The following is a 24059-nucleotide window of genomic DNA, read 5'->3' as shown; positions in this document are numbered from 1 at the left end:
TCTCCCTTTCCTCCCACCGCAAGTGACATCATTTCCTACTGTAAGCCGCTGCATCAGGTGAAGCGATCGGATGTTACTGTACATGCATTGTGCAGCTCTCTACAAGCCTAGTAAATTTCCACGAGCACGAGCTGTGAGAATTGTTTAGATTTATGATGGAAGTTCACCCGCGAGAGGAGAAATATGAAGATGACATAAGACAAACATATCAGCCGAGTTCAGGACCTCAGATATCTGGTGTCATTATCACAGACAGACAATACAGGCAGATAGGAGATAAGAAAAATAGCCTCGCTGTCTTCAATCCAGGGTCACCTCATAGTAGGATGTAGAGTCAATATGAAATCAAACCCAACCTTCTTGAGTTGAATGGTTCATCAGTGTGTGTGTGTGTGTGTGTGTGTTGTTCCAAATGAATATTTTTCTTTATAGTCTTTAATCAAAATGTATTATTTTCCTCTGAAACAACATTATATTTCAACTGGTGTTACTGAGGCTGGAAATGATTTAGACATTCAATCTGGCTTCATTCAGTTATGAATCATTTCACCATCCAACCTATTCCTTCTCTGCGTTTTTCTCCTGCACATCTTATTTCATTGTCAGCTGATTGTTTCTTATTTCATTGATTGTCAGTGCTTTATTGTCATCTGGTCAACTAGTCAGTCTTAAAGTTTTATTATTTATAAATAATTTTTAGATTTCGTAATACATCCGGTACTCTAGAATCATGTTTTTTATAGTATATAGTTATTTGAAATTTATGTGCCATTTAAAAAAAAACAGATTCAAATAGTTGATTTGTTTGAGAACTATTCAATAATTTTGACCGATCCTAAATGTGTAGCTTGTTGCATTAAGTCAACAGCGTCAAATACACCGTGGAACAATAACCGAGAACAGGCCTGTTAACCAGGACCTTAGGTCATTTTTTTTTTTTTTTTTTTTTTTTTTTTTTTTTTTTTACTTTTGGCAACCTCTCGTGGAAGTAGCATTGTGTTGGTGTCTTTTCAAAGAATGAGTGACTGGCTATGTCTGAGAAATGGTGGGGGGTGAATTCCTAAGCAAGGCTGTAATCCGACCCTGGCCTCCTCTGACAACTTAGGCGATGTGGAGTGCACGTCGTAACCCATGACGACGGCGGACGAGGGGCTCTCCTTCCCATTCAAGAAGTCTGGAGCTGGCAGACCGCTCCGCTTCGCTGGAAAATGCGCCATGTGAAATCCTGAAGAATAAACGTCATCCAGACCCGTCTAAATGAAGACGGAGGCAATGGAGGAGGCTGAAATAGAAAGAGCAAAAAAAAAAAAAAAAAGACTGACGGTGAATGAAAGCCAGTGAAAGCAAGGAGAAAGAATTGAGAGAAAAAGAAATACTGTGTCACACAAAACAAGGAAAATTTGAGCCGCTGCTTCAGCCAGATGCTAAAAAGTTACGTCACTGCATTTGAGGAATTGCATACTTTTGTTAATACACAGCTAAAATGTTCCTTACAGAAATGTAGTTGGTGTATCAAAGGTGACGCATTTCTGAAAAATATGTGATAAACATGCTGGAGATATAAAGTTTTTATGTGCTGTATATTCCTAACATTGGCGTTAAAACAGATAATGGTATTTCTAATAGATGTATTTGTATCTGAAACATAGTGCTAGCAACACCAAGGTCATGGGTTCGATTCTCAAGGAATGCCTTGCTCGTTGTTTTGGACGAAGCTGTCTGTCAAATGTGATTGCAAAACTCTAAATTATATATTCATGCATATATTCATTCAGCGAAAAGCTAAACATGCTTTGATTTATTTGAAATGAAACTAGATATGCATTTATTCTACTAAATTTGCAAACGTTATCACATTGGCATAAAACTAGCTGATTCTGAAAAGGATGAATCCAAGATTTGGTGATTTAATGTAGCTGTATAATGAAAAGTTTAAAGCGATTTAAAAAAAAAAAATAGTACGATATTTTCAGCACAGGACAAATGTTAATAATAAAAAGATGTTATAATACAATTAATAACTCGTATTAAAAAAAATAATTTGTTGCAATATTATACAGTATGAACATCATATTGATAGGATTGACTTTTATTGACTGTCTTTTAAAGCCTAAAAGTTTTTGATGTCGCCCCACAAAATCATCATTATTGCCCCAATAGGCCCGACATACATATTTCTCAAATGGCATTTTGTTAAAGCATTGTTTATCCACACCCAGTCTAGCAGGGACTGCCACATCGGGTGGATGTGCTGTGGCACAAGCAACACAAATATGTAGCAGAAGTGCTGAAGCTTGTGTAGGGCCGAGACTGATAGGCGTGAAAATTGAATTTGACTCGTTGTAAATGGCCGGTTGGCTTGCGAGCGGACGTCTGTTGCCTCAGCTGATGTCATTTCTGTCTGATCTGATTCCACACGGTCAATATCCATACTAACTTGTTGACTGACTTGTGGCGTTGGGTACATTTCGGAGCGGTCGAGGGGAAAGTTGCGCCTGGGCTGCGCTTGGAGTCATGTTTTTCAGTCGAATGCGCGTGTATTAGGACAAGATGGCAAGGTGTTTGGAAATTGTATGTGCATCTTAAAATCTATAAGTGTGAGCTGTCCATTTATTTATTTATTTTTTTACATGACCTCTGCTGTCTAGGACGGGTTCACCTCCAGTAATCAGATTTTGGCTTAATAGCCCCCCATATTGTTTAATATTTTTAATGCTGCTTTATTATGCACCGCTTCGGATTTACGATGAGACAATGTAAAAAAATTAAAAATAAAATTTACTTTGTCTACTTTCGAGGTCAAACAGCATTCGTCAGCGTCAAAATGTCTGAAAGCAGTTTGTTTACAGAAACCAAACTTAAATTTCAGCATGATGCAAGCTGCTAAACATTTCATTTTATTATGGTAATTTAATTTAATGTTAAATGCCTGACAGTAATTTTCAGTGAGGCAAACTTTTTTTTTTTGTACATTTTTGCCTTTTTGAATAGAGAATCGTGCCATTTTAAATCTAAAATGTAGTCTCTCTTTAACATGTTTTATGTAATTTGTTATTGAATGTGATGTGACAAGACAAGAAGCATTAACAGGCATTTCTGAAGTATGACGCGTTTGATTAAGACTGAATGTGGCGTATAAAAGGTTTCCTTTCTTTTTCTTCATTCCCTTAAGTCCCTTTAACGTATTTTGAAGTATGTCGTATGAATGTAATCCAGATGTACTCCATCCGTCATGTTATCGTTGTCATGTGACCTACAGTACTAGCCGGTTGCCAGTCATGTATCTTTTCCCATGGCCTATTGGCATAGTAAAGTAACCATTGGATGACTCTCGCCAGAAATAGTAGGCTACTGTTTTATAAATACTGTGATTCTGGACAATATTCAAGACATGGCTCTGCCTTTGACATTTGACTTCAAAAGAGTCCAAACATAGAGCTTTTTGGATATCGATTGCCTGTCTGTATTACAAACTGTTATCGCGTTGAAATAAGCTACGCGAGTAATCTTTATTTTCGCGTTCACTGTCTCTTTAAGAGCTGCTCGCTTACGTTGTAAGGGTTGAAGAGGGGCTAGAACAGTCCCAGCAGTAAGGAAAAGGAAAGGTCAAGCTATTGCGACCTTCAGCTGTCCTGGTACTCTTAGAATACATGGCTGGTTGATTAGATAATTGTCGGCTTGAGCCGGATTTTGACAGCCCTAGAAATACTGGACCGAAGTGCCATCTTAAAGGGAAAATAAACCCTCGGATCGCAATCAAAACAGAGTTCCGTTTTGCTTTTTGTCACAGCGGTCCAGAACGAACGACGCTTGATAAAACCCGAAGCGTGTCGCGACAGGTCCTGGGTGCTCGCGGCTGACGCTCCACCGTGAAGAGCAGCTCAGTTCTTGCCTCATCTGAGGGCGCTGACACGAAGCTCGCGTCGCAGCAGCCCAACTTTTATCCACATTCTGTCCCGCTGAAGAGCAGGGGAGGTTTCTTTCGCTTTCATCCGCCGCTTTTTCCTCTAAAGGTTTTACGGGCTTTATCAGCCGTCCTCGAATGCGGTCTCTTGCTGTTTCGAGTGACGTAATGCAGTAAAGTTTTAAAAGCTCTTCCGAGTGGAGAGACTCTAATGGAAGGGAAGGTCCATCACGGTGAAGTCTGAACCTCGCCTTCAGCCCACTCGCTCTCCATGAGAGCCTGTTTATGTGAGTGCGAGAGAAGAGCCAACTGTGAAATATTTAGTCTCGATTTGGACTTGCTGTAAAAAATACCATGCATCACCCTGTGCGTGTTCTTCAGCAGCATTTTTTATTGACTTATGGAGGTAAAGACTTATGGGAATGTTATGATTTACTCCGTAAGTCGCGCACAATGTTGTCAATTTAGGCCAGAGGACTGGTAGAATACATCATTATTGGTCTGAAATTCTGCTTTGTATGATGCAAGCCATGGGTACGTGCCATGCTTTGCATTTTGCATTGTGTGAACCAAAAAACTGTGTCCTATTGATGAAGGATTTGAATAACCTCGAATGTAATGGTATACAGAGGAAACTCTTTTTTTTTTATCTAGCTTACTGTGGATATTTCCTGATGTATGTATTTAGAACAGACCGGTCATGCAGAGCTGAAGAGATGAGAGAAATGACTAGCATTGATGCTAAAAAAATATAGCGAACTATAATAGAACTACAAATATTACTTAATAGTTTTTTGAAAGCTGCGTAGTAAAGTGTACCAGATGCTCTGGGGTAAGCTGTGCCAGTGGCTCAACTAATAGTAAAACTGAGCCTAATTATTTACTTTCCTGGAGTGGTTTATAAAATTATTATCCATATAAAGTCTAAAAAAAACTTAACTGAAATACCTGTTGAAAATGTTTGTTAGTTATTTGTTATATATATTTACAGTAGTGCTGTCAAATGAATAATCCAGATTAATTGTCAAACTATGGTTTGTTTGCACAATATAGTGTGTATACTGTGTGTGTGTGTGTGTGTGTGTGTGTGTGTGTGTGTGTGTGTGTGTGTATGTATATATATATATATACACACAGAGCATATATTTTGTATTTACATGTATATTGTTATGCATATAAATGATCATATATGAATATATTTAATTAACTTAACATTCTTTTTAAATATATACATATATGCGTGTGTGTTTACTGTATATATTTATATAAACACAAACCAAAATAGGTGTGTTTATATAAATATACACAGTAAACACACACGCATATATATGTGTGTGTGTGTGTGTGTGTGTGTGTGTGTGTGTGTAAATAAAACTTATTTTGGATGTGATTTTTAATTGCAATTAATTGTTTGACAGCTCTAATTTACAGTAAATGCATCAATAATTTATATTGTTAGCAGTATATGAAGATGAATGCTTACTAAACTGAAGCTACTTAAGTTTATTTTATTGTAAATCATGTTACATTGTTATTATCAAATATGATGCAAAAAAAAAAACTTTTTGTTTGGAACTTAAGCTTCATGTTCTCATTATGTCACACTATATACATATATATATATATGAAAGGATAATTTTAAAAGCATGATGTATTCATGATAAAACAGAAGCATTGTTTTGTCTATAGATTCAGTCTTAGATGTCAGGCTTTTGCAGCAAAATAAGACTTTGTAGGTAATTGTGCATTAGTGTATATTTCCTATTGTTCATATTGTAGTTCAAAACAACTTGATGCATTGCACAAAAACTCAACATGACGTGCTTTGTGTGCTATTATACTGTAGATGTTTTCTTCACATATTAGCAACTAGTTGATGTCCTCAAATATGATATTAATACTCTCGACATCATTTCTCCTTGAATATAAGCCAGCGATGTTCCTGATAATCCAAAGAAACATCATTGGTGTTAATCACAGAGAAATGCAGATTCTGAGGCCTTCTCAGGCAATCCCACATAACATTTCCATGCCGACTTTGGGGAAAAAAATCCTAAGAATTTTGTGGAGCGGATCACAAATTAGGATGTTCTCATAGGTAGTTAAGAGCACACAACAAATTGGCCTAAATATTTAATATCCCATTGTGTGAGGTGCGTGACGTGCGTGGAACAGCTGTTCAAATTCAGGAGAGAACTACAAGGCCTTCTGCAGAGTTTCTTTCAGTTTCCGTTTTGTATTGGTTTCAATTAAAAAAACAGCCGACTGCAGAAGACTAATTGCATTCATGCTGGCGTCATAATGAATGCTGCGCTGAACTCCGAATGTTCAGCAGTGATGTGCCCGAACCCCCTGAACGCGCCAGGAGTCAGGTGGGACGTTTATATGGGGAGCTGGAAGGGGAAGAGGCCGAGGGAGCGGCAGTGGTGTAAAGGAAATCAAGAACAGCTGGCGAGGAAGTCGGAGGCTCTGTGAGGAGTAGCCAAACCGTTTGACCCTCGTCCGAAACGGCGCGTTTCGGCTTTGATGTTCGATGAGGAAACATCGGTCCGGTTCCTGCATGCCATTCCGGACAACCGTTTAACCAACATCCCTGATTACAACCGGCCTTTACGTTGAGCTGAATGACCCGCACGTCAGAGAAGAAGACCTAATCGAACGCCGTCTGCCTCTCCCTGAGCTTTCGGCCCCTCCTCTTTTTCTCTTTCGCCATCTATTCTTTTTCCCGTGGACTTTGTGGGATGCCTGGGTGACAGTATTGTGATGCTTGCGCGTTATGTAATTGTAGCACAAAGCATCCGTGATGGCAGTCGGACCGGCATGCTTTCTCGCATTCCTCACCGGCGCTATTTATAGTGCCAAGGAGAGACGCAACACCTGGCTTAGGTCTCAGGAAGTGTTTAATGATTCCTGTGCAGGGGTGCCGGTCCTGCACGGATCAAACGGAGTCAGATTTACACACACACGTACGCTACAGGGACATACTCAGTCTCTCTTGCACGTGTAAGTAACATGCAGGCAGAAATACAAATGCTTTTGACAGCTCGGCATTAAAGGTGACGGGAGAGCTTTTGGACTTGGTGGCGAGCAACTGTTTAATAGGGTCAAGCCATTCAGGATAATAATTAATCACCATTCTGTGACTCCTGGCGAAAATACTGAGGTCTTATGAAGTGAATGGGTAAGCCTGCTCAAGATACTGAACAATATTTACTACTTTATTACCTGATAAAGCCATTTTGACCAGCTCGACGTGTTCAGCGAGACAAGGACTATAGATAGAGATCAATGCAGGAATTTGTTGGTTAGTAAACCATCGTGACCCACATCTTGAACCATATGAAAAACGTATTTAGGAAGTTGTATTATAATATTATTACCATTATATGTATGTTTGTGTATTATTATATGTTTGTGTACTTTTAGTAATGGATAATAATACAATATTTTTTCTTGTTTACAATTTTAGACGACTTTTAAGAAATTTGGGGTCAGGTTTTTTTTTTTTTGTTTGTTTGGTTTTAAAGAAATTAATAATTGTATTCAGCGGTAATGTTATTAATGTGAAATCAAACACTGTAAAGATTTAAGGTTTCTGTTGCACATAGCCTAAATGTGTTTTTATTAGCTCTTTATTAACTTTATGAACTTTCTGTTCATCAAATAACAATCCTCCTTTTCCACAAAAAATACTGAGCAGCACAACCGCCTTACTGATATGAATTCTGGATCAAAATTCAGCTTTGCCATTTAAATAAATAAATGCAATTACATTTAATTAAACAATATTTAATATATTCAATATTTTTGATTAGATGCTATTTGAAATTGTAATCAAAAATTGCTGTTTTTATTTTTGATAATCAATGGATGGACGGATATGCACACACACATACAGATAGGTAGATGCATAGATTTAGCGAGCGAGAACTGTAATCTGAACTAAGATGTCATTGTCACAGAGCTTGGGTCAGTTGTTTAGGAGTTTTTCCTCTGGTACAGGTGGACTGAACCTGATGTCATAATCCAGTTTCACAGTTACTGCTGAGTTGCTCTTAGGTTAAACACTACCACGACTGTGTTCACGGTCGATGTACTTGCATCTGACCCCATCTGACGTGTGTGTGTGTGTGTACACAAACAGATTTTGCCCCCAAGCTCAAAAGCTATTTTTAATTCTGGTAATTATCAAATGTCACATTAAGTATGCATGACTTCAGGAGAACTGATTGAACGTACAGTATATCAGCTGTTTGCCACAAGCTGTTATCCTTCGGTAATTGTTCAAAAATTATATTTTTTGGGAAAAAACGCAGACATGATGTTATTATTCAGTTAGATTAAATTGACACCAAGTCATTTAATAGCATTTGGACCTAGAATCAATTTCATCTCGTGCTTGTTCAATCTGCATCTTCAGCCTTCACGAGATGGAAGGAAAACCATTTGTTAAAGCTATATCATATGTAAACAAAGGAAATTAGCATCATGTTTGCATTCATAGAGTTTGCATTCTGGATTTGCAAGAACACGACGGCAGCTCTTAACATTTTGAATGAATTTTTTCCCTTTTAGTATGTTTGAGCATCATCTCGCCACAACGCTGGTCGTTACAGGCCCCTGACAAAACTTTGCTACGCAGTTGCTAAGTTGCTAACTGTTCTGGTTGTTCTTGATGTATTTCACGTTCAAACGTTCCTGATGTTTTCATAATGCTGCACATCTTGACCTGCTATTAATTTGAGGTACTGCATACTGTACGGAAGGGAAGTAGGCATACTCGGATACAGAGATGATATTTTGCTCCCTAGATGAGGCAGAGTTCACTTCTTTATTGCAAATACAATAAACAATAGCAACGCTTGATTTAGCGGCGCGAATGAAAGCCTCGTTGAATTTATGCGACCCAAGCGGTTTAGTTCTTTTTGTTGAGTGTTCTTGAACTCGCAATAAAAACAGTATTTGGTAACACGCGCGGCCTGTGGATTAAATAACTGTCTTCCTGTTGGTCTGTAATCGAACGCTGTTGAAATCAAAGATCGGTATTGACAAATATTTGATATCTCTGTAAACCTGTGAGAAGTGTAGTCTTTCCACCAGTGCACCACTTGCATTTTAGACTACCACAGACATCCTGTTTCATGTCTCGCATGAATTGACTCAAAAAGGAAAATTCAGTCATAGCTGGCCTAGTCTTTATGCTGTGTACATACAAAAAAGGATGCAACCGACCCATAGCGTTGTCATAAAAGCAGCACTCTTTATTTTGATCTGTTCTTTACGTAGAATTCTGCATATTGTGGTTTTGTTCACATGATATTTGTGTTTACTATGTGTATATATAAAGACAAACACGCATGAATATATGATCAAATACAAAAATATGAATATATAAACGTATACTCAAGATATATAAATACTGTATGTGTGTGTGTATTAATATATAAGGTGATACCAGGCAGAATGGGCTATCGGGTAACAATTTAAGGTCTTATCTCTTTAAAAGTTAACAGCCAATGACTGCAAAGAATTTCAAACTGTTGCCATAATATTACCTGACATTTAGCAAATGAATGAATTGTTTTGAGGTTACTCGCGGGGAAGAGGGCAGTGCCTCATTCTGAGACCACACCAGAAAAAGACTAGGTCAGGGGTCTGATATATCCAATATTACTTTTCCGTAATAAGGGTGATAAATCAATGAAAAACACGTGCACATTTACAGTAGACGCATTAAAATGGGCCACCCTCTGAGCAGAAATTCTGGTGGTTTTCCCTTTTAAAATTAAATGTATTACATTATCATATATTGTATTTCAACATTTGTGACGTATCTTCCTTCTACATGTGATGTGTGTTTTTCTGTGCTCAACTTTGTGTGTGTTCATGTTAGCGAGGCATGTGTATTTTCACATAATGAAAAGAGAAAGGGTTAAGGAGACATTTTTATTTATATATGTTAGAAATATGCTAAATCATGCTAGCAACAAGCTGTCAACATCTATGAAATCTATCCAAGCTTTTCAAACTTTACAACTGCTTCAACTTCAGAGTTTGTTCACAAACTTTTTTTTTTTTTAATGTGTTTTTATGTTGACGCATGTTATAGACAACAAATAAAGTTTGTAGTTTATGTAATGAACTCCTATAATGAATGCTTATTAACAGTACAGTGGTTATGTTTAGGTATTATGAACAGTCTGTGCAATTACTATGCGTATTGTCATAATATTATGCGCGCTAATAGTTAATAGCGAGAGTTGGTCCATAAAGTGTTAGAGGCCTGTACATATTTTGCTGTATGGCTACGACTGCATGGCCTTTGAGCAAATGATGACAGCAATTTGTATTTTGGGGGAGAACTGTCCCTTTAAACGGCCCAGACTTTATATGACTCTTTTACAAAGCCAGCACTGTTGAGTTGAGCCAAAGTGAGCATGGCCTGATTGCTAAGTTTCTCTTGGTCATGACTCCTTGAGTTCTTTGAAAAGCAGTTTGAAGCCAGTGCCCTTAAAGCGATAATAAAAAGACAAATGACCGCATCGCTCTGGAACATTTCAACAAAAGGCCTCTTCCTCCAATAGTCCTGGGCTTCACCTTTGGAAAAGGCGGCACTTTTTTACATCCTGTGGCACAAAGGCTTCTGTTGTAGTTTGAGGGGCCACACCTTGGAGAAGCCCTTAAACACATAAGCACATGGACTAGAAGACCAACTATGTATAGAGCAGGTTTGTTTTCACTTAACACAGGTAGTCGGGTGACTTTTATTTTCTGTATCCAGACTGTGTTGGCTACCGTTACCGTAGTCCGGGCCGTGGCAAAGCCGAGTTAAATAAACACCAGCTGTGCTGAGGTTTTGTTTGCTAGTTTCTAACACGTAGGACGTCTTTTGGAAACCGGTTGCGTGTTCTCACTCATGTTGACTTGGACTGACATGAAACCTAATAAAGCCATGGCTTTAATGTAATTTTACGCTGTTTATTATCACATACTTGACAATTTGCTGGTGTAGTATCATTCCATATATGGTCACGAGCCGGTTCAGGAATGTATTTTTTATTGATAGGCAATATTTGGCCCCGTAATTGATTTTCAAGGGCTTTTTTTCCTAGCCAAGAAATCTCTTAAGCCCACAAAGGCTGCATTTGTTTGATCGAAATTGGTTATGTTGCGAAATATTTTTACTGTTTGAAATAACTCTTTTCCATTTCAATATATGTTATGATGTAATTTAATCCTGTGACGCAGAGCTGTATTTTCAGACTAATTTCTTCAGTCTCCAGTGTCACATGATCAGTTCAGTGCATCGGTGCTGAATAATAGCGTTCACAGTAGTGTATGTTTATATGCTTAGTTGACTTATTTCTTAACTAAGACTTCTACTTGCTAAATGTAATAAAAAGATTTAGAAAGACGTTTTGGCTGCCGTCATGTTGATGGAAATGCTTCTCTTTGGTTTGAGCGAAGCATCAAAGCAGCAGCTTGCGCTCAATTAAATGTTCAGGATGTTAAAGTTCATGTATGTTTCCATTCGAGACATTTGTCGCATTTCACGTGTTTGACATTTGTGTGAAACCATTGCTTTTTATTTGTTCCAGCTGCTTCCAGTAAGCTTGTGATGGCATAAAAGCACTAGATAAAATATTCTAACACTGTAAAAAATGAAAAGATGACTTTGGACTTTGGACCAAGTTGTTGATTCAACCAATCAAGTGGCATGTCTCATTTTTGTTCAGTTAGCACATTTTATCATCTCGAATATATATCTTAATGTAATGTTTCTTGGAAGATGTCTGTTGACGTATGACAAACATTGATGGATAAGTTAGTCTAATGGTAGACAACATGATCTTTTGTTTGAAGACTAAGATATCCAGAAAACGAACGCGAGTAGTTGAACATAGTCTAGGCCTCAAAAGCAGACACATTAATCTCAAGAACACTGGAAATGAGCATGTTAAAAAGATGAGCCCTTTACATCACACTACAACAAATAACTAACAATAATACAAGAAGGTTTAAATGAAATCATAACAACCCTGTAACAGTAACCGTATAATTTATTCATGCTGCAATGCATGCTGGGAATTTACGAAGTCAACAGTATTTCTGAAGACAAGTATCTGGGGCATTTTTATCCTGGTGCATGGTTAATTTCTTATCCATGTGAAAACCCACTTCTTGCTACCAAAAAAGGGTCTACCTAGAAACAAGCTCAAGGCACTCAAGGAAACGGCGGTGTTTATGTGGTAATGTGATGTTTTACCTCTAGCTGTAATGGCTTCTTTAATTGATGGACATTATTTTAAAAGTTCTCTCCACACTCTGTTAAACACACAGCCAACTAAAACAGCAATCTCTTTTTATTGCGCATGCTATTATTTTCTGTATAAACAGCAATATAAAAAAAAAAAGGATTTTCTTTTATTTTCTGGGAAGATCCTCTGGATAGGAGACTGATTTAGGAGGGTTTTTTTTGTCTTGGACAAGCCTGTGAATGCTTTGCATGTCCAAGTCTGCTGACTGGAGCTTCATTGTTAAAAGGTGAAAGTGAAGGCGCTGAAGTGTATGAATGGAGCATCTCAAAACCATCAGCATAACCTTTGATACATATTTAGGGGTGATTCATCATGTTATACTACTTGTTTTCACCTTTTGTTGTCTTTTACTAGAAGCAACTTTTTCAAACAATTTTATGCCTAGCGTTTATTTAGCATATATTTTAATAATTTTTAATGTGATTTGTTATTTATAATGCATTTAAAATACAGTTTTGCCACAAACATGTTTATTTTTTTCACACATTAATAATGGTTTCATGCCAGTGTGTGCCAAAATTGTATTTTAAATATATAATATAAATGCATTATACATATAAATGTATTTATAATGCATTTATTTATAGTCTGCCCTTAGTATATATTGCTTATTATTATTATTATTATTCACACTGCAAAGAAGTGCTAATTATATCACATCCCAAATGCAATCACTTAGTCTGTTAAGCTACATTATCACACTTTATCGTGCTTAAAAACATGTATTTAGGTGTTTTAATGAGTTTTAAGCTGACTCGTCATTGAGGCAAATGAAAGGACGCCATTCAAACAAGCACTGCAAATTAAAACCCTCATCTTTTGCATGATTACGTGCAACTGATGTTTGCATGTCACCCATTTGACTATGTGGCGTAAATGCAAAAAGCTTTCCAGAAACTGGCATGTCGGCCTCACAAGAGCAGCACTTTTTTCTTCTTCTCTTCATTCAGCGCTGCGTTTGCATGCAGCTTATTGGTGACACGTATCACCTTTTGTTTTATTAATGAGTAAGTATTTGTCTTTGTCAGCATGTGCATGCAAACAAACCATGCACGGTTTCGCTTATGCGTGCTTCTGGTGTTGATCCGACAGAAAGAGAGTTTATTATTGTGGTATAGAGTTTCTGAACGTTGCCGGCGTTTCCTGTTTGACTTCTGCTGCAAGCACCAGAGACGTTTGACAGAAGATGTCTGATACATTTTCAAAAAAGCAACAGATACTATATATATATTTTTGAATGCTTTGAACTGACTGTGGAAGTCAATGGAGACCGGAAATAGTTTGATTGCCAAAGTGTTTGATGATTAATGATCATAAGTCATAGGATGCTCTGTAAATGCTTGTATTTTAGCCGTTCGCCAGACAAAATCACAGATCTTTTCATCGTTGCATGATGATGTTAATTGACTGGTTAATTGTTTTTACCTGGTTCGCTGGAACTGAACCTGAAAAGAAGCAGACTTTCCATCACATTCAAGCTGATTTGCAGATATTTTGAAAACGTCGTACTATAGGAGTAATCGACCAATCACAGTGCTCTCTTTTCTCCCTTCAGACTCTCAATGGGAACACAAAAAGACATGCTGTTTAAAGAAAAAGTGGTTTTACATTTATTTGCTATATTACTGCTATTATGTACTGTCGATGTTTGATATATATATATATATATATATATATATATATATATATATATATATATATATATATATATATATATATATTTATATTTATTTATATATATATTTATTTATATATATTTTTTAAATATATATTTTCATCTACTTTGTCGTAACATCCTTTGTCTTCGAAGAGAAAACTCAGCAGATGTAAAAAATATACCTGTTACCTCACGTTCGCAGCGATACAGTGCACATACAGTTTTTTTTTGTCTGTCTGGTTAATACAGGGCTACTGTCTTTTTTTTCACGTAATTTGTTCCCTTCCTCAGGATGTGGTTTACTGGTGAACAGTCAGCATGGATGAACGATTAAGCGAGATAATGCAGTCAGCAAATGCATGCTCTGCTGCTAAAAAAAAGAATCTGCCAAATAAAAGGGTCAACAATATTCCTGCACGTTTATAATGCGTCTAGAAGAGCAATATTAAGCAGCCTTTAACACTGAATTAATTCAGTTAAATATTGTGCAAATTGTAATATAATAGTATAATTATACTTCTCATAAATGTGTATATTTTTTGCATTTTATTAATTTATCTTATTAATCTGCGGCATTCTCAACAAGTATGCTGTTGTTTTTTCTTAAAAATTTGACTTCTTCAGTATGTAGACCTTGTTCGTTTTATCTATCCAGCTTAGTAACCTCTGACATATCCGTTGTAGCAATCAGACATGAGTTGGGCTACGAAACATCATTGAAAAACCTCTCCTCGCAGATCGACTCTATAACCATACAAGGAAACGGCAGCGCTGCAGATTTCTCGTCAATCAAAGCATGCTCAGGTTCCTCTTTAGTTCACACAGTCGCACACGTACATTTAGCCACCGGTATAGTACACACACACACACACACACACACAGACAAAATAAGCATTACACATAAAAATGTCGTTTTGTTCTCAGAAAGTGAAACTGGGTTGTGGCTGGTCTCGTTTTTTTTTTTTCGTTTTTTTTCCCTCTTGTCAGACATCACACCTTAATAACTTTCACTCAGCTCTCCTAAGCGACCCTTGCATGAAGAAGTGCAGGCGATCACACCCTTTACATGCTTTATGCACTTGAAAAAAAAAATATATATATGATGGCAGACATTGGGGTTTGTACAAAAATGTCTTCTATATTTCTAGCCAATATTTTACACGTCTTGTTCATTCATTTAAATATTTGTTTGCACACAATTGCATAAAACCTAATAATAATAATAATAATATAAAAATAATAATAAAAAAAGTTCATCCTCTGAGCATTTTAGTGTATAATTTGTACGTATGCTTCAGGATAGTAAAATAACGTTTTCTTTTGCTGAAAATGTTATGTATATCGCTAGTCAATATTTGACATTTTTCATATTCATTCATTTTAGTCAATATTGCACATAATTGCATAAAAAAACCCAAAACATTTTATGATAGAAAATGATAGAATAGAACAATATATATTTTAAATAGCATTATATTGAATTTTTAACATATTTAAGCATCGAGTTGCATTCCATGTATGAAGTTCTATATAAATACTAAGTATTATTATTATTATTATTATTATTATTATTATTATTATTATGTATTTTTTTATTAGTTAAATTTTATTATATATATATATGTAATTGTATTATTATGTATTATGTTTTAGGTATAATATTTGGTTTATATTTTATACATTTGACTTATGTTTTTTTTGTTTGTTTTTTTTTTTATTAGGAAAATTTTACTACACCTAGTGTACTTTTTACAAGTTCCTAGTCATATCAGTTTTTTTTATTACACTATTACACTTTTATTACATTTATTAACTCCACAGAATCACTCATGGGACACGTATATTTAAAAAGCCGCTGTATATTCTGTGAATATTTTGAAGTTGAAGCCTGGATTCTGAGGTGGCGTTAAACGACGATATAAAATGGGTTGTGCTTCAGTTTGCGGACATGCGGTCAATAAACATACCCTTAATGTGATGCTCACAGACGAGTGAGCGTAATTACTTGAACAGGTTCTTCAATTTATTGTTTTATTTCACAGTTGTCGTTCCCATAACAACTCTGCTTCCCATTATTCGAATTGTTATATAATCCGCATTTAAATGTAGCTAATTTGCTCTCTAAAGACTTAAACCTCTGAATCACCAAGTAAAACAATCATCGACAGTAAAAGAGCGCCGCAGTAAATGACGAGATGCTGCCGTCATGCGGGGTGTGTGTCTGTCGTGTCTCTGACAGATGCGAGCGTATTTTTATATCGCGCACATTAGGTCACGTCCATAAAACGGACATGAAACAAAAGGGTGTAGTCGGAGTCTTATGGAACAAATTAAGCAGGCTTACTAATTCTTCAACCTAATACGGCCTCGGTTTTAATAAGCTGACATGTAACGCTATCGTGTGCGTTACGCAAAGAGACGCAAAATTGATTTCCTGTCATTCTTTATATGCTGTGTGTTTTAGTATTGATCAGATGAGGGTTTTCTGTAAATGCTGTCCGGATTGCGACGGCTGTTGTAAATGTTGAATTTGATTGACTGTCAAATGTTACAAGCAATAGTCCAAAAATAATAGTGCTGAAAACGCAAAAAAGACACAAAATCTGTAAATTAAAAGCGGACAAAATTTTTGATGTCTGACTTGAATTGATATAGTGTGTATATGTACTGTACACATACGTTTGGGGTACAATATATGTTTGTTTAAAAAAGAAAAGGGGGAGGGGGGGTAATTTTGTTGATCAAGAATGCATTAAATTGATCAAAGTGCCACGATGTCATAAAGTTTTTATTTCAAATAAATGCTTTTTAGTAATTAAACAGTATCTTGATTTCTGTAAGCAGCAAATCAGCATATTAATTTTTTATGTAAAACTGAAGACAATGGAAATTCAGCTTTGTATCACAGGAATATATATTTACATATAGGACAATATATTCACACAGAAAACAGGCATATTAAGTTTATAATAAGTAAATAATATTCACTTTTTTTTTTTTTTTTTTTTTTTTTAAATGTAGCTTCTCAAAACACAAAAATCTTGCCAGGCTGGGCACCTCGGGACACATTTATTATATTCTCTTGAATGTAAGCCGTTCTTTGAGATCTACAGGACAGTCTTTTTCATGTTATAAGGTATGGCTTAAACTGATAAAGGCATGTTGTTCCTAAATGAAGATATACACACACACACACATGCGCCTGAGCGTGCCGTGTCCCACAGTATTTCATGCCATGAATTCCTGGACTGAATCCTCGCTCACTTTGATACTGATAACAACTAAATGTGTCGGCACTCGGCGAGTTTGCCAAGCACTCGTAAATGCCAAGCGCTGGTATCCTTCATAATGCTGTTTTCAGCCTGTGTGTGTGTGTGTGTGTGTGTGTGTGCGTGTGCGCGCATGTGACCTGTTGACTTTTGAGGAGTAGTTCCCAATGATGAGGATTAAATATTTAGCTGTTGGGTTTGTTATTCAGTGGAGATCTTAAAAAGGTTTTAATTCACAATTTTAAATCAGAACACAAAGTGTAAGATTTAAATGGTATTAAAAGTTGCATGCACCGCAAAAAAAACAACAACTGTATCTTCCTTTCGTAGTTTCGCTTTCTAGTATGAACACCTACAAAAAAAACATTTAAATGAGATGCTAAATACAGCAGTTTGCGTTTAAAACAAGAACAAATATTACACTAAAAAAATACTGAGAAAGTCCAGTGATCAGAATGTACACTAAAAGTGGTTGGGAGCATTTATTTAGTGTAACATGAAATTAAAGATAATGGAAATTGGTTGGAAGTTGTGTTTTTAATGTAACTTGCTAATGTAAAATGAATAACGCTCTCAATAATTTTCCAAAAACGAACACCGCTGGCTTCAGGTTTAGAGTTGTCTTCAGTTAAGCATATATGTACAGTACATTTACATAAAGCTGCATACGCCTGGCATCCACCTAAACCTCTCCAAATAATGAGACCGGATCCCCATCCCGCTGCAGTCACAAGGGCGGTGCTTTATCTCCGCTTTTCCAGCTGTAATAATCGTCAGGAGCTCCATCAAGCTCTCGAAATGTCATTCTCAGAAAGTTTGATTCTTGTTTTCGTTACTCGGATGAGCGAGCGGCGAGCCTTCTGACCTTCTCAGTCCGTCTGACTCTTCTAGTTGGCTCCGAGACGGACCGAAAAGGAAGGAGGTTAATTACATCTCCGTTTTCTGACCCACTTTCTTCCAGGTGTTTTGCGTCGTTTGATGCATTGACTCGAGCCGGCCCGTAATGCGTGCTCCGACTCGAGCGGACCTCTGGCACGGTGATGTAAAGCAAACATTCCTCCCTGCTTTGATTGGCATCTGTTTTTTCTGTGGCAATATGGTCACCATTACTCCTGCCGTCACATTCCCCTAAATCTGTAACAGACACGCATTGAGGATTATGTAAGCAGCAGGTTTTTGGCAAACGGTGCGCTTCACAAGATCAGATGATTGCGTTTGTTGTGGATGGCCTGCGATCTTTTCTGTCCTTTTCTACAGCACAGCGTTTCGGGTTTCTGCTGTTTGTGAAATGAAAAACATGCCACTTTTATAGCCCATGGATTGGTTTTTATTAAAACTAACAAATTTAACCAACTTTTGTGTGCGTGTTATGGGATTGTCATATTAAAACTTGGGTCTTGGAAACAACCTTGCCCACATTTCTATTCCTCGCTTTTCATGTAGTTTTTATTGTCTTTTGTCCCAGGCCCAAATTCTGACTTTCAATTTTTAAATATGTTAGCCAACATAAAGATACACATTTGTAAAACCGTGATGAAGTAAACGGAGGGAAATCAACACAGTCTTTCAGTGTTGATTGTGAAAAAGATTAAGGTCAAATAAATGCAAATGAATTTTCTTAATGTGCGGTTACATTCACCTTTGTACGCCAAATCCAGTCATTTTAATAGAAATCCACACGAAATTTCGCTTTAGGGTGAAACATTTGCATCAGGATCAAGTTGGTCACAGAGATTTATTTGCCCTGTTCACCAACAGAAATCTGCATAGTTTTGTTAGCTTCATACATCTCTACACTATTGGCAGTAGACAGTGGAATTTTTGATTTGCGAAATTTAGCAGAAATTTGACTAATTCGATTGTACATTTGGGCCAAGCCAACAGTTTTTCTTTCGGTCTGCTTGTTTACTAAGGATTGTAAGAAAGTTTGCAACCAGGCTGTTTTGGGTCACCATTGGCTTACATAATAGGGAAAAACATACTATGGGACTCAATGGTGACCCAAAACAGCCTGCTTACAAACTTTCTTCAAAATATCTACCTTTGTGTGTTCGGCATAAAAAAAGAAATTCATACAGGTTTGGAACTACTGGAGGATGATCATTTTTGGGTGAAATATTCCTTTAAACCTGTTCCGCAATGAACAAAGAAAACAAAAATATGTCAATATTAATAAAAGCATATTATTTCTTAACGTGTCACAAATCCTAATTTTGCTGAATGAAATAAAAGGATTTAGTTGTAATTCAGTTGCACTAACTATAAAAATGTACCTATGCAAGACAAAGGTGGCCATTTGATGTAACTGCAAAAGTGGCTAAAATCGTCAGTTTCAAAATATGCCGTTCAGAAAAATGACCGAATTGTCCTGTAATACAGTGTTTATTTCCTGAAAGTCCACTGGGCCAAAAGCGTCGTAGTTAAATAAGAGCCCTGTCCCAAAACGCCACGCTTGATTTGTATTTATAGCCAGTGACTTGCAGGAGCATATACAGAAAATTCCTACATAAAAATAAGATGCAAAGGGAATGTAAACAGGAAAAAGATAATAAAAACGGTTGAATAAGTAACTAGAGAAACATTCCACTAGGGACTTTGATGTTATAGTTCGTAGCTCTTGAAAACGGTAAATCTAGACCCAGAAATCACCCTGCCAGGTCTGAGCGATTTACTGTAACATTCCTCTCGTATTTATTTAAGGTGGCTGAATCTGGCCAGCGCTAACTTCACTTTAACGGTCCTGCCGTTTGGTGGGAAAGGGTTTGATTTGTGGCGTCTCATGAGCTGGTGGCTCCTAATTAGCCAGGCCTGCCATGTACGTGAGATGAATGTCTTTAAGGAACAGCGTCAGGCTTTAACTGCCCTGATTGTTTGTATTTGGAGACGTTCAGCTTTATTCACAATGCTGGAACGGTCAATGGCTAAATGCTCCATGTTCCCATTCCAGAGTGGGAACACCATCGACTGTCTTCTCCTTGAATTCAAATCCTTGAGAGAAAGAAGCGATGAAGAGCACTTCTGTAACTAGTGAATGCGTAGCAGAAGCAGCTCTGTTTTATTGGCCCGTATAAGTTCGAATGCTTCATAAGACAAACAGCGACACGGTTTGCTGTAAAAGCTCAGCTTTTCTCTTGGGAGGGAATGCATATTTTTGACCTGCGCTGACGTCAGAAATGACACTCTCGTTTTAACTGCAGCTTACTTACTCTCGGCCGGAGAGACCAGATGCTGACATGTTTTATTACACTGCACATGTTCAAAGTCACGAGGAGATTTCACGAGGTTCAAAGCTAATTAGCGTTTACATAAAGTATCCTGGCTATTAAAGACGGCATGAAACAACATTCGCACGGCATTAAACTTCTATAATATAATGCGTTCCTGGGGAAAATCAGCATTTTATTGTCCTGCACGTGTGTTTTATTTATTGGGATTTGTAAAAGTGCAATATTCTATTATGGATTCATATTTTTCCCATGCTATTAAAGGATACAAACGTTGTTTGTCTTGATGTTTTCTGGAAATAGTTTTAAATGGCTATTTTTGTTTTTGTTTTTCTGTCTAGGTGGAGGAGGGAAACGTAAAGGAAGAAGTAAAAAATGGAGGGAGATCCTTCGTTTTCCTCATATCAGTCAGTGCACGGAGTTGAGCAAAACTATTGGTAATGTATCAACACTTTGTGCGCCTTGTTTTTATGCTTCCTGTCATTTTTATGCTCCTTGTCAGCTGTGCTGTTGTTCTGGCCAAGTGTGATGTCACTTTTGCTGTTCGCCATTGTTTGGCTGTCTCCGAGTTTACGTTGCCATTGGCTTAGTCCCAGTTTGCTTACAGTCTGAGAAATGGCGAGTGAGATGAGAATTGGCCACAAATTACATTAAGTTGAAAAGTGTGTCAGAGGTGTCTGGATGCCATTCTCGTCCCAGTGTATTTGCAAAATATGTTTTTGTCTTGCATGCTATTTGGTCTAATATTGCACACAGTCCCTTGAGCAACAGAAGAGGAGTGTCTTCTTTTTTTCTTTTCTTTTTTCAATTTAATTTCAAAACATAAGTCACCCCAGCAACAGTTTTCCACATTTATTGGATACACATTAATTTTGTTCAACAGTTCTTAAGATTTTTAAGTTTTCTGAAATTAAATTAAGCAAGCAATATTGTGAAATGTATTTACAATACTAAAATAGAAAGCAGTTGTGGGAAAAAATAAATAAATAAAAAATTATGTATATATATATATATATATATATATATATATATATATATATATATATATATATATATATATATATATATATATATATATATATATTTCATAGCACTCCAAACCTGTATGAATTATTTCCTCTGTTTTAGTCCTTATAATGAAAGTCTTTGGACCCCACTGACTCTTCACTGTAAGAACACCTTACACACAATTTTGTAAAGTAAATTAATTGTACATTTTTTGTTTTCTTCAAAAGTATGCCCCTTTCTATAAATGCATGGGATGTAAACTGACTGGCCACTTTATTAGGTACACCTGTTCAACTGCTCTTTAACTCAAATATCTAATAAACCAGTCACATGGCAGCAACTCGGTGCATTTAGGCATGTAGACATGGTCGAGAGGATCTGGTAAAGTTTAAGCAGTTTCAGAATAAGTTTCAGAAACAGATGATCTACTAGGATGCACAGCTTCCATGAAAATCCAAAAAAGGGAAGTGTCAGTTCTGTGAATGAAAGTACCTTGTTGGTGCGGAGGAGAGGGTCAGTGGAGAATGGTTAGACTGGTTCTGAGCTTATAGAAAGGCGGCTGTAACTCAGTGTGTCTATTTTGCTCAAACGTATTTCCTGAACATGACAATGAGTTCAATCAAACTCAAATGAGTCACCAGATCTCAATCCAATAGAGCGGCTGTGGGACAGGAGGTTAGCCTCATGAATCAACTGTGCTGTCCTGTCAATAAAGACCAAATCTCTGTGGAATGTTTCTATCATCTAGATAAATCCATGCCACAAAGAATTAAGCTGATGCACTACTTGCCAGGAGTACCTTATACAGTGGCCTTATAAAGCATCACTGTACCACCACAGTCCTTTTTTGTAAAGTTTTACTCTTGTTTTTTTTGTCTCAGAGCGGGACTATTTCAGCCTGTGTGACAAGCAGCCCATCGGGAGACTTCTGTTCCGCCTCTACTGTGAGACCCGTCCAGAGCTGCAGCGATGCATCCAACTCCTGGACGCCATGGTACACATGCACGCTTCTTCACAACTCAGTGCACTTCAATTTATTTAGAATTGCCCTAAATAAACAGCTTTTAGCCACTAATTGCTGGTTCATTCGAGCAGTTCATCTTATTTCAAAACCTATTGCTCACTCAAAATCTCTCGGGTTTCTCGTAACCCTCCAACGTTCCACTGGCCTGGACAACATGCCTCCCACATGACTAGCTCGGGCTATCATGGAGTAAAGCCCAAAATATCAGGACCAGCATGTTGTCACTGAAAGAGCCCATTGTCTGGTTTCACCAACACCCTTAAAGACCCCAAACTGTGAACCTCGGGAACCTGAACCCATGACAGGAAGTCGCCATAATAAAACATGGGACAGTATATGTGTGTCTTTCAGGACAGGGAAAAGGTGTTCGTCTTGTTTATGGTGTCTTGGAATGTTCTTCTTCTCATTTGAACAAAAAAACCCTTTGTGCGGTGTATCCGTGTGAGTGAATAGGGAAGCTTTTTTGATGTGTTTCAGGGAAGAACGTAAATGTCATTTAAAAGTCAAGCGAAATAAACCAAATATGTCCTTAACATTAAAGCACTGTAATCGTGCCTGGGTTACAGTGTTACAGCTAATGAAACGAGCAGAAATGCCACAATGGTATGTTTAGTTAGAATTATTGTAGTAATCGTGTGTGGGATTTTATTAGGTGTTATTTTTGGAAGAGTAGCTGTCATTTAAAGGTGCAAAGGACCACTTATTTCTATTTAAATGAATCATAATTATAGTTCCTTGTTTGGATAATTTACTTTTGAGTGAATCTCACAGAGACTGTCATGTCGTGTTTCAACCTAAAATCAAGAGAAGAAAATGAAAATATATTTTGTCTGAAGTAGATAAAATGTATTTTATAGCCACTAGAAAATAGGACCCCACAATTGTAACTGTAGTGCCTAAAATTATATAAAAGTATCTTCTGAATGGATACATTTATTTGATCTAATTACTGTAATATTTTGAAACGTTATTACAATTTTAAAATAGCCGTTTTCTTTTGAACATATTTAAAAATGTATTCCTGTGAAATCAAAAATGTTCCTGCTTTATTGCAAATGTTGAAATCAGTTCATCCTTGCTTTCAATGAAAAAATATTTTTGACTGCAAACCTTTGAACGGTGGCTATCATCTAAATTACACATTTATATTTCATAATATTATTATAAATATGTTCTTATAATGATTATTTTAATACATCAATGTATGCAGACAGAAATCTTATTAGATAGTGAAAAGGGCTTCAAATCCATTCGATCTTTATGGTGAAATATGATTAATGTATGCATGCATACGTTCTGCAGGCAGCGAGCGTGCATGCGCGTTTTGTGCGAGCCACCATAAGGAAAGAGCCCGGGGGATTTTTTTGAGGCCCGCTCTGACGTCAGAAAGTAGCGGGATCTCAATTGTTGTGGCGAGTTAGACAGCACTGTCTGTGTCTGCTCTGTGTGAGATCTCTGTGTGTGCGAAACAAGGAAAGAGGCACGAGAAACTCGACGCGAGAAACCTCTTCGCGCGCTATCCGGGTTTGTGTGTACGCGAAGACAAATGAAATGTGCATGCCGATGACCTTTTTGGTCCGGGTTTTGTTTTTCCAGCTCTGTGGAGGCGGAATAGTCCGATGTTATCGCACACATCAGATTGGCCCAGTTCCCCT

At 37.1% G+C, this 24059-nt stretch overlaps 1 protein-coding gene across 3 annotated transcripts in view; it reads left to right on the top strand.

The window, feature by feature from the left end:
* grk5l (G protein-coupled receptor kinase 5 like) overlaps positions 1-24059 on the top strand; it is a 43408-nt gene that overhangs the window by 3833 nt on the left and 15516 nt on the right. For all 3 annotated transcript variants that reach the window (XM_043247670.1, XM_043247668.1, XM_043247669.1), the window contains exons 2-3: positions 20714-20809; positions 22262-22374. In XM_043247670.1, the coding sequence (XP_043103605.1) occupies positions 20714-20809; positions 22262-22374 (209 nt within the window). The remainder of the gene's footprint in view (positions 1-20713; positions 20810-22261; positions 22375-24059) is intronic.

Source organism: Puntigrus tetrazona, chromosome 8 (genome assembly GCF_018831695.1).
Source record: "Puntigrus tetrazona isolate hp1 chromosome 8, ASM1883169v1, whole genome shotgun sequence".
Classification (NCBI taxonomy): Eukaryota; Metazoa; Chordata; class Actinopteri; order Cypriniformes; family Cyprinidae; genus Puntigrus; species Puntigrus tetrazona.
The sequence above is the reverse complement of the archived record's forward strand: the minus strand, read 5'-3'. Positions and strand labels throughout refer to the sequence as shown.